The sequence below is a fragment of the Bactrocera tryoni genome, chromosome 2 (genome assembly GCF_016617805.1).
Source record: "Bactrocera tryoni isolate S06 chromosome 2, CSIRO_BtryS06_freeze2, whole genome shotgun sequence".
NCBI classification, from domain to species: domain Eukaryota; kingdom Metazoa; phylum Arthropoda; class Insecta; order Diptera; family Tephritidae; genus Bactrocera; species Bactrocera tryoni.
The window spans coordinates 3518269-3529611 of record NC_052500.1 but is presented as its reverse complement, the minus strand read 5'-3'; the positions used below and the strand labels follow the sequence as shown (position 1 = coordinate 3529611).

The 11343-nt window shown below is 37.7% G+C and overlaps 2 protein-coding genes across 2 annotated transcripts; one reads left to right on the top strand and one right to left on the bottom strand.

The window, feature by feature from the left end:
• Nucleotides 1–5403: 5403 nt before the first annotated feature.
• On the top strand, nucleotides 5404–6607 carry LOC120767600 (phospholipase A1-like; the record flags this gene model as incomplete). Its single annotated transcript, XM_040093750.1, has 2 exons — nucleotides 5404–5675; nucleotides 5808–6607. Coding segments are annotated over 2 exons (1071 nt in total), but the record flags the coding sequence as incomplete, so codon positions are not given.
• Nucleotides 6608–6623: 16 nt separating this feature from the next.
• On the bottom strand, nucleotides 6624–9906 carry LOC120768134 (sodium/hydrogen exchanger 8). Its single transcript, XM_040094692.1, has 2 exons — nucleotides 8888–9906; nucleotides 6624–8733 (listed from the first exon to the last, which is right to left on the bottom strand). The coding sequence occupies exons 1-2, from the start codon at nucleotides 9715–9717 to the stop codon at nucleotides 7440–7442; spliced, it is 2124 nt and encodes a 707-aa protein (XP_039950626.1). The 5' UTR covers nucleotides 9718–9906; the 3' UTR covers nucleotides 6624–7439.
• Nucleotides 9907–11343: the final 1437 nt, after the last annotated feature.

Below are 11343 nucleotides of genomic sequence, written 5' to 3'. Positions count from 1 at the left end.
TCCAAAGGTATTTCAAAGAACTAGCCTTAAAAAGTTGCGCGCTCGAGTCGATCAGCTATACACATATGTATTCGTTTTTCTCGCTGTATTCGAAAGTCGGTTGTTCTCGCGAGCAACATAAACTTTACACAGGTTTTCGAGATATAGTTTTCAAGTTTTGGAATGAAGAATTTTTTTCAATACTCCTTCTTTATTGGCGAAGACACCGCTTACGCAGTTATAGCCGAGCCAGTCGTTCTTCCATTTCGCTGCTTAGCGTCAATTGGAGATTCTAGGCGAAGTCAGCTTCTTCTTCATCTGGTCTTTCCAACAGAGTGGATGTCTTTCTCTTCCGCTGCTTCCCCCGGCCGGTACTGCGTGGAATACTTTCAGAGCTGGAATGTTTTCGTCCAATATCTTCGGACAACATGACCTAGTCCGCGTAGTCGCTGTCTTTTAATTCGCTGAAATATGTCAAAGTCGTCGTATATTTCATACAGCTCATCGTTCCTGTCCGTGTTCCGTGGCCAATGCGCAAAGGACCATATATCTTCCGCAGAACCTTTATCTCGAAAACTCGTAACGTTGTTATTGTTGTAGCGGCAGAAAAAAATCCTGAAGTAATTTCGATGCATGTTGCCGGGTTGACAGCCCTTGGCCGGATAAAAATCCGCATCCGTTTGGGTTACTTAGACCCGACTGTCGTGGGAACGGCATGAAATGTTGTCATCGTCCATGCCTCTGCGCCATATAGCAGGAGGGGCATAGTGAGTGACTTATAGAGTTTGGTTTTTGTTCTTGAAGAGAGAGAGTTCTTCTCAATTGCCTACGCAGTCCGAAGTAGCATTGTGAGTATCAGCATTAGCAACTGATGAACAAAAGTATGTAGTAATTGTTTTTTATCATTTTTATACTCCACGCCCAATTATTTAACCACCACTGTAGTAATATATCAACAACACAACTTTGTGCTTTGGCATTTGAAAAAGCTTTGATTTCGAACTATTCACAATAGGCAGCGCTTGGAGAATATGCGCTTGTTCGCGACTACCGTTAATTTGACGAAATTCAAATCGTTAAACAGGAAATCTCGATTGATTCGCAGAAATTATTTTAAAAACATTTAAGTTCACAAATGAATAGCACATTTTTCACAGATTAATAAAAATTCTTAAAACCCAGTAAAAAACATAGTTTGTAGTGCACTTTGTCATGACATGAACTACAAAAACTGGTCCAACGACTTGAAATTGAGACTCGATAAGTAATTTGCGGGCAACACGTGCCCTTAACTCATATTTCTTATATTTTATGCGCCTCATAAATGCTCCAAGGACATCATGCCGATGTTAACCTCTACAGACAACAACAACACTTAAATGTACTTACTTGTACGTATGTATTTACATGTTTATAAATCTCAAGCATGCAATGTTAGTGCCTGAAGCGATTTCTCCCACTTCGACGTTTCCACATTGTGAACTCAAAACAAGATAGCGAGTTCCAAAGGCAATGCGTGTAATAAGGAAGCCATCGGCGTATATTCACACATGGTTTATATATTCTACATGTTTGTACATATATATATATCTGCAAATGGAAAATTACACTGGCACTCACCTGGAAGGAAAAGAACAAAAGTAGTTTTAAGTAAAATGCAAGCTAATGCTGGAGTGCTACATATAAAGAGTGTCTTTTTAGGGGTTAAGAATTATTTTATAAACTAAAACACAATAAATTTATTGAAATAATTTAGTCCTTAGTTTTCTTTACTTCGTCCGTCTGTCGAAAATTCCTATAAAACAGGTCAATTGAAAAGTTCCCGGCCTGACACATAGATGGTGCTGCTAGAATGAAATCCATAGAGTTTTTAAGCAGCCCTTCAAAGCCTTCAAAAGGCATTGACAACTGTCGGAACATTAGTTTGTGAGTTTGGAGTTGTCCAAGCATAATAAATCCGACTTTTTGCATCGATATGTGACAATAGATGACACATGGCTCCTTAATTCCACTCCGAAGTCCAATCGACAGTCACACGAAGGCAACTGCAAACGATGAACACGAGAGTCGGCTGGCAAGGTTATTGCGTCTGTATTTTGCGATGTGCATTGACTACTTTGAAAAAGAGAGACCATCAACGGCGACTGTTAAATATCGTTATTGGACCATTTGAAGGATGAAACCACCGAAAAACGGGCGCATTTGAAGAAAAAAAGTACCGATTCACTAAGCCATTGGATCGTGTCATAAGATACGATTGCAAAAACACATGATTTGGGCTACAAATTACTTCCGCATCCACCGTATTCTGGCCTCCACCGACTATTTTCTATTCTCAGATCTCAAAAGAATGCTCGCGGGGAAGAAATTTCCATCGAATGAAGTGGTGAGCGGCGAAGCCGGGGACTATTTTGAAGCAAAGGAAAAATCATTCCACAAAAATGGTGTCGAAAAGATACAATCAGTTAATCACCCTTTAAGGGAACTAAGGGGACCTTACAATTGACCTGTTAACACTAAAATCAGCCTGTACATACACAGTGACATGTAACTTTTCTTTCCATAATGGCGGACGTTAACAAGGACTCAGATAAGCTTACGGAGATTGCTTCAAAAAATACCTTTTATTTTCGAACTCCACTCAACCCCTTGAATATTTGAAAACCAGACAAAAGAAGGTGTGTACTGGAAGTAATCAAACTGACCAAATTAAAAGATAAACGAATACATACAAATACATACAAACATATATGTATGTAAGTACTAAATGACAGCTTATAGCCGCTCATTGTCGCATCGATAAAAAGCGTATATTAAAAACAATTAAACTTGTTCTGAAATGCGAGTTGTGACGCTTCACTACTCCTGCACACCGATCAGACCTGCATCCGAGTCGCGTTGAGTTTAATTTAAAATAGTGCAGACTTATGTTGTCTGTGGTCAGTAGCGTGCAGGACATCGTCGGTTGAGAGTGCGTGAGGCGTCTTAACGGAACACAAGAATTTTAAGAATTACTTGGCTTCTAAATAATTATAGCACGAAGTTGAAGAATTGTATTTTCTTATGTGTCGAGAATGAAGTTTCTACTTTTTTACGCGATTTACTGCGCCGGTGTACTCGGTTAGTATGGTGGAAAAGGACTGGTGATACAAAAATAAATTTTGAATTTTACATGGAGCCAAGGAGCTCAGGATGCGAAGTAATTCATAGTAGAAATACAAAAAAAAATAATCTGTAAGAGAGCAGCTGCTCATTATTTGTGTTAGGAACTAATTAAGACCTTAGCAGTTTATTTTAAAATAATAAAGAATTAACTACTAAAGTATTGGGCTCGTGATAGCTAAAATCAAATAAAACAAAAATATTCAAAAAATATTAATCAAAAAAATTTTGAATGTGGACCAACAAGTGAAAGTTATATAATATATTTAGTGATTTTTTATATTCTCTCGAATTATGAGCGCGAATCTTAAGAGGTTATATAGATTTACTCGGGTAAAACCAGCATTTCCAACCGACTTCAAAAACAAAGTTTCGAGAAAAACGCGTTTAAAGATGATGCACTTAGCCTAGCTAGCCTCGAGCGCACAAGTTCTCAAGGCTGTGTCTCTGAAACTATTACTCGGATCAATTTGAAAATTTAGGACAAAATACTAGAGGTATTTTAAAATATATTATAATAAAACAATAAATAAATCGATTTTTTGAACCCCGTAAACCTATGTAACCCCTTAAATCCTGCACGGAGTATCATAGTTTCGGACAATTAACTGTTGTTTTTAATATCTACATAAGCAAAATTTGATATATCTTCTTTAAAGATTGGTATTCCAAATAGGCGAAGCCGACCCTTACTAGGGCCACAAAATGGCGGTAATATAAAAAATCAAAAGATTTATAACTCACTCACCAATTAAGGTATACTCATCACTAGTAAGAATGGGTTTATGTGTGATATTAATATCTTTAGGGACGTATTCTCGGCGGGATGCCTAAATTTTACGCATTTTTCAAACTAATTAAATTTTCAAACTAAAAAAAATTAAAAACATTTTCCTATCCATTTTTTAAATGAATTTTATTGACATTTAGAGAAAATAAAAACAAATAAAAAAATTTTCAAATTAAATTCCCGTGAAGTGAGGGCTGAAAAAACAGATCATCCTGGTTGACATGATGCCAACCCTTGTAGTGATCTAAAAGAAAAAATTGAAAATATGCTTCATTGTCCTTTCCTAAAGGAAAAAACTCACAATTGAAAAAAAAAATTCTCCCTTTTTTGAGCTTTTCGAGTTTTTTAAAAATACTTAAAATTAATTTTTTTCAAAATCCGACGAAGGCGCTGTAGACAGATGCATAACAAAGATATTATCCAATTTGAAAGCAATTGGTTAAGTAGAACTTGAGATATCATGTCAACCACCTCAAAAAAAAAGTAGTTTCGAGAAAAATCGTTATTGTAAATTCGAATAATTCGAATTTTTGAAAATCTTTTTGTAGGTCTAAAATATAATATACAAAAAACATTGAGTATTTCCAAGTTTCTAAACCAGAATACCCCTTAAATGGGCAAGGCAGCCCAAAAAAGAAATTTTCGAAACATTTTCTGATCATTTTTTTGACCGTGTACGGAATATAAGTGTCTCAGTTCAAGTTTAAGGGCATATTTTTTAAGCTCCAACCTTTAAAATACGCAAAAAACTCGATTGTTCTAAATTTCTTGACCAGAATACCCTCTTAAATGGGCAAAGCATTGCCAAAAAAAATTATCGGAACATTGTCAGATCTTTGCTTTGTTCGTGTATGGAATATAAGTACTCAGTTCTTTTAGTTGAACACACACCCCTGAATGTGCAATTTGACGCCAACAGAAGTTAACTTGTTTCAACCCTCCCATTACCTTCCTAATACCGGATGTTAGGATATCCTTACATCCGGTGGACTTAATACCAAGCATTCATTCGGCAACTTCCGGTTGACAGACTGAGTGCGAGATGTCACCGTAAATTTGTGGCAGGCTTTCAGAACTTCATCGATTGACGACGGTCCCGTTGAGCCATAATTAGGAGTTGGTGGCATCACAAAGGACTGTCGTACTTAGCTGCCCTACACCGATCCATTTTGACGCTTGTGCTAAGGATAGGTAGCGGATAGACTAAATGAGACTATCTACCAATCAACTGTTCCAAATTTGTATCCTTTGTTAACAATTTGTAATTTCTTTTAGCAAAAAGTTGTATTTTAAGGGTTGTGGCGACGAATTGTACAAAGATTATCGCCAATGCCCCCGCTGTAATGAAATAACATATTTCAATTATACACCTTTACGGTATTCAAGTGTATTTAAGTGCTAATGATTTATACTTTAATTTTTCCACACTTATCTTCGAAACTCCGTTACGTGCTGTTGCATCGGGATGACTCACTGTTCAACCGCCGCTAGCCCTCAACGAAAACACGCCAAAGAATGCATTTCAAAACCAGTTGGGTTATTGCGAACCTTTTACAGTAGAATTAATAGCGGGACTTGTTTCGAAAGAGGCACGTCAAATAATCGATCCAGGATCACGTCCGCGGCAAAAGCAATTGCGATACGATCTGTTTACACGACGGAATCCACACACACGACAAGTACTGTTAACTGGCGACCGAAACCGGCTGTTGACCTCGAACTTTAATGCCACTTGGCCAGTCAGGTGAGTTGAATTTACGTAAGCAATGCAAATACACTGGTTAATGAATCATTTTGTGAACTTGAACCGTTTGCAGCAGTCCTACGAACCGCAGCTATATTTACAAATGTCAATCTTGCTTTTATTTTTGGTTAGGTTATCCATTCATGGTTGGAACGGCCAAACCACGACTTGCTCGAATGCCGCCATTAAAGATGCGTACCTCGCAAAGGGCGATTACAACGTGATCTTAGTTGACTGGTCGGATTACTCGTTGGACATAAATTATTTTCGCGTTGTTGTGGAAATTTCCGAAATCGCACACAAGCTCAACGAGTTCACACGTTTCCTACACAACCAAACTGCCGTTCCCTACAATGCCATGTATTTAATAGGACACAGCGCTGGCTGCCACATCGCTGGCATGGCGGGCAAGTTACTGCAACCCGACAAATACGGTGTCATCTACGCACTAGACTCTTCTGGGCCCGTACATCGCACATTGGACGCGAAATGGCGACTCGCACCAACCGATGCCGTCTATGTGGAGTCCATACAAACCGACATAGCGTTGTTTGGTTTCCCCGCCGACAACCTAGCACACGCCTCTTTCTACCCCAACTGGGGCTTGGGTCAACCACATTGTCCCAATGTGACCACAATGGAGCCGGACTTCACTTGTGATCATTTTGGCGCTTTATACTACTTCGTGGAGTCCTTGCAGAATCCGTCGGCTTTTGGCGCGATCAAGTGCAAGAATTATGACAGCATCGAAAACTCGAAATGCGGCTGCGGCGCGCGCTGGTGCCACGCCAGTGCATTCATGGGCGGCGATCCGGCTGTGCCGAAGAAGGGCGTCTTCTATTTCAGCACACGTGCGACAATGCCCTTCGGTTATGGTGCGATGTGCCGTATGAAACGGCCTATAAGGCCCACTATAGCGCGTATCTCATAAGATTTAAAGACGTTTGGTAGTGTTTATCACATTTATTTGCTCTTAATTCTCGCTATGGTTGATTAGTCATTTACAATATGCATTTAATGTATTAGACTGCACTTTTTGGTTTTCGATTCACTTGAGTTGCAAAAAATCACAAAATATATATACACATGTTATTGTTAAAAACATTTTAAATACATTCACTTTTGTATATAATTACATTACTAGTGTTCTTTGGTGAGAACTTTGCGCTTAAAAAATTAGTGCACGAAAAATATGCGACGAATGACACAGATTCGGAACATTCACTTAAATAAGGGCACGTTTTTAAGTTTGAACATGGCTGCATTCAAGCTTAAATACAATTCTGCGTACAGTTTAGTCAGGAACAGGCCTGTTAGCTTGAAGCATTTGATTATTAGGTTAAAGCAAATGGATACGCTAATTGCGACATAAAAATACTGGAAAGTTTATAACTTAAGTTTAGTTTAAGTTAGCGTTTGGAAAGCGAAAATTTGTTATGCTTAGCACAGCTCACTCATATTATACAAATATGTATGTTTGTAAATAAAATCAGTAACAGAAAAAATAATCTTAGCCAATTTTTAAACCCGCCACCTTTCGTTTGAGCCTTCAAAAAGCTCTGCATGCAAAATCAACAGTTATTTAATAAATTGTATAAGAAATGAAATATTATCCTCAGACTCCTAAATTACTAGCTCTTTGACATTGAGCTAGACGAAAAATCCCAGCTTTCATTTGGCAAATATGTATGTGTAATTTCCTGACTTCTCCCATATTAACGGCACTATGCACATAAGTTCACATGTGCTTTGCTATCGTAGGACCTAGGTGCGAGGCGCACTCAATGTGCTCTGACTCGTGCTCGCCGACATGCCGAGTTCCTCGTCCGATTCGTCCGAATCCAGTGGACTGATGCGTATCGCTTGATACCATTTGTTGGTCAAATCAGCCATTTGTGATTTGCACTCATGTAGTTCTTGGCTGTTGAAGCGACGTGTAAAGAATGGTATGAAGAATTTGCGGTCCATGCGACCGAATCCACCGACGCGCGTTTGAGCGAATGACACATCTTCTTCCTCGGTCAACTCGGACAAGTGCTCTGAATCAATAGCTTGTCCCCATTCACGTGTCTTCGATAAGGAAATCGATTTGGAACGTTTTCGTGAACGCGAGGCGCTTCTTCGTGCTACAGTTGCAGAATTTGCGTTACGTCCGGAGCGTGAGCGACGTTTTTTGCCAGGTTTGAGATATTTTAGTAACGGCATGGTGGATCCACCGAAGAACAGTGTTGTGAAGAGCACAATTATTAGTGTCGTGGTGATGAGCACACGGCGCGTCTCGTCGTTTGGCAGATCCAGATGTAAGGAGAGCGCATATGAAATGGCACCGCGTAAGCCGGAGAACCACATGATGAACTGCATTTTGTTGGTGATTTTATGCTCCCGAAATTTGTTAACTAGAAATGCTAATGGAAATATGTTACATGCTCGTCCTATTAAGCACAACACAATCGACCAAATCACAAAGGATAGCTCTACTTGATGTTTGAAAGAGAATATTGCTAAACCCAGGTATGCGAAAACGCAGGTCTCAGCGATGAAAGACAGCGTACGCATTGTTTGTTGCATTGTTATCTGTGTGACGGTGGAAAGATTGAAATGTGTGTAGTGAGACATGACAATGCCGCAAAATAGTATGGCCATAATTCCGCTCAGATGTATGCCCTCCGCTAATACATAGGGCGCATAGGTGAACATCAACATCATAGCGAATTCCAGTGATGGGTGTTTGCGCAGATCCACATGTTTTAATAGTAGAGCCGATATGAGCGCGAAAATTACACCGATGCCGGCAGAAGCGAAGAACATTTCGCAAAACGTTTTAAGCGCTGCAAAGATTGCCTGACCAGTTGTTGCTTGCGTATTCGCGGGTGTGTTAGCCGACTGTGTAATTGAGGTGGTCAGTACAATAGAGATGGCGTCATTCAAAATGCTTTCACCAAACACCAACATGTTTAGTATTGGATCTACGTCCAAGGCGTGAAATATGGCAACAGTTGCTACTGGGTCCACCGCTGATATCAACGAGCCGAAGGCGAATGATTCGGAAAAGTCCAGCCTAAGAAATAAATTGATTAGGGTCATTTATTTTAATAAATGTATGATTCAGTTAATTAAAAAATTATCACTTTTAAACATATACACATATGTACACTTTCACCATATACATGCGTATTTTTGCTCATTAATTATATTATTCCGTAATTGCTCACCTATATGCGACCTCTGCTACTCCTAGCAGATAACAACCAGCTCCTATAACCAATGCCGAGATTGTTGTGCCAAATATTGCGAATACTAATATGGAGCCAATATTTTGGAAAAAGTTGCCCTTATGCAAATTATAGCCAGATTCAAATATGATCGGCGGTAGTAGAACCAGAAAGAATCCTGTTGGGGAAAAAACTTCTTCGCGCTGCCAGCTAGCATTTTCGCCCGACATAACCTTGAGTAAAAGTCCAATAAGTGCGCCCAGAAACACTACAACAATACTTTCCGGTAAATATTGGAATCCCGTCTGCAGCATTGAATGTATCAGCAAAATTCCAAGCATTATAACGCAGATTACGAAGAAAATGGACAAAGAAGAATTATGTTCTTGCTCAACAGCATGCTGATCTGGTAGTGGCGGATCAGCGGTAGGTATTGTCACATTTTGCGTAACATTTGCAGAAGTTACTGATGCAGTGGTTGTCTTGTTTGTTTGAATTTCCTTGGTAGCATTTGTACCATCTATTACTGGATCCTTAGTTGCATTTGTAGTTGGAATATTTAGTTGGTTAGTTGTAGTATTTATTTTCATAGCATTCTGCACGTCTGTAGTGGAGATACTTTGTGCGCCATTGCTACCAGCTGCATTCTGACTGGATGATGTATTTTGAACGGAGACTGATTCGACTGAAGATATTGTATTATTTACTGAGCTGTTATTGATTGCTGATTTCTCGATGCCATTGGTATCACTTGTGTCTGCAATCACACTGCACAATAAAGCACAAATCGCAAGCGTGAGTATATAGACAATACGCTTTTGCTTGACCATTGTTCAAGATTTTTTCGAAATCTGCAATTGATTCACACTTTTTATCCTTCAGTCTTTGCCATCAAATAAATTTAACTTTATTTATTGTAAGAATTTTTCAGAAAAGTTGCAATATTCAAGAAAATTCCTCTGTCCACCACTTTTCTGTCACAACAACAAAGCAAACACGTCACTTCATATTTCCACAATATAATCACCTGTGTAGTTCTGTTCGCTTTTCACAATTTGTTTACCAATCGTTCGTCGTTGGACACAACAGTCGATTGTAAATGTATGCTGCATAAATGTTTAATTTGTTATTTTTATCAGGAGCCATAATTTCACAATTTTATTTTTAAATTAGTAACAATTCACTTTTCCATTCGATAACTGAAACTTCGATAATTTGCACTTAATTTACCGATTGCCGTTTATATATGTAAGTACATAAATTATTTAGGTTTTATAATACTTCAATATTAATATGTGATTTTGAAAATAGTTTTCTTTTTCAAAAATATAATTAATTGGTATATGTTCATCAGTTTTCGACATTTTGTGACAAGTCAGTATCATCCAATGGCTCGAGTAGGAATCAAAGTTAAGTTTCTTGCAATAATTGGCAAATTCCGATTATTGATGCCCGTTCGTGCGAAAGGAAAACATCAACAACATATAAAATAGAAATATGCATTGCAAAATAAAATGAAATTATAATAAACTCATTGAATTTTGTGGAAAATGTTCGGAACATTCCTTTGGCAAAAACGTGCCAAGCATTGACTGATAACATAGACAATACGATTATATGAATTCATTTAAATTTTAAATGTACTGATACATGGTTTCAAGATCTTATATTTCTATTTTTGATTAATAGTCTACGTGCACTGATAACAGGAAAACGTAACTATGAAAATATGGAATTTATATTTCCATATTTCTTGAACCCCAATTATAAAAGTCATTTGTTTTCAAAAATGTTTTAACAGAAATCAGAACATTCAATCGCTCACGTTTCTGTCATTCATCTATTACAACTTTGAATAACATCCGCGCTCGCGCCCCTTCAAAGGAAGTTCACAAAGATGTCAAATTTTAAAGATCTCTGAATACATAGTTTGAGATAAGAAATATTCTGATGTATGATAATACTCAATAATAAGATGTTTCTGTTTACTTAAACAATATACATATAATTTGCACAATAGACTTAAGAGTGCATATGCGTGATCTTTGAACTTAAGAGCTTTACTTATCTTCAAATTAAGCAAAGATGTTTTCATTACTCAGAAAGACTGTAATAAGATCAATAAGTAAAAGCAAATAATATTTTTTATGAGGAAATACGTAAATTCAAAGCGCACTAAATTAATTGTGATGTAAACAAAGTCATATTTATGAAAGTCATTAAATTTTATTGTACTGGATTTTTTTTTACAAAAATACCTCATTTCCGGAGATACATAATATTACGTATTACCTAAAAGTCTTTTAATTCACGAATTTTTTTTCTCATTTTCAACAATAGGTTTGCTTAAGAAAATGACATTTGTAGGTATTTTAATCATCAACCAGATAGCATTAACAGTACTCCATAACGAAGAAAAGGAAATCTATGAATATGATTCGGTAGGCCACATGTTC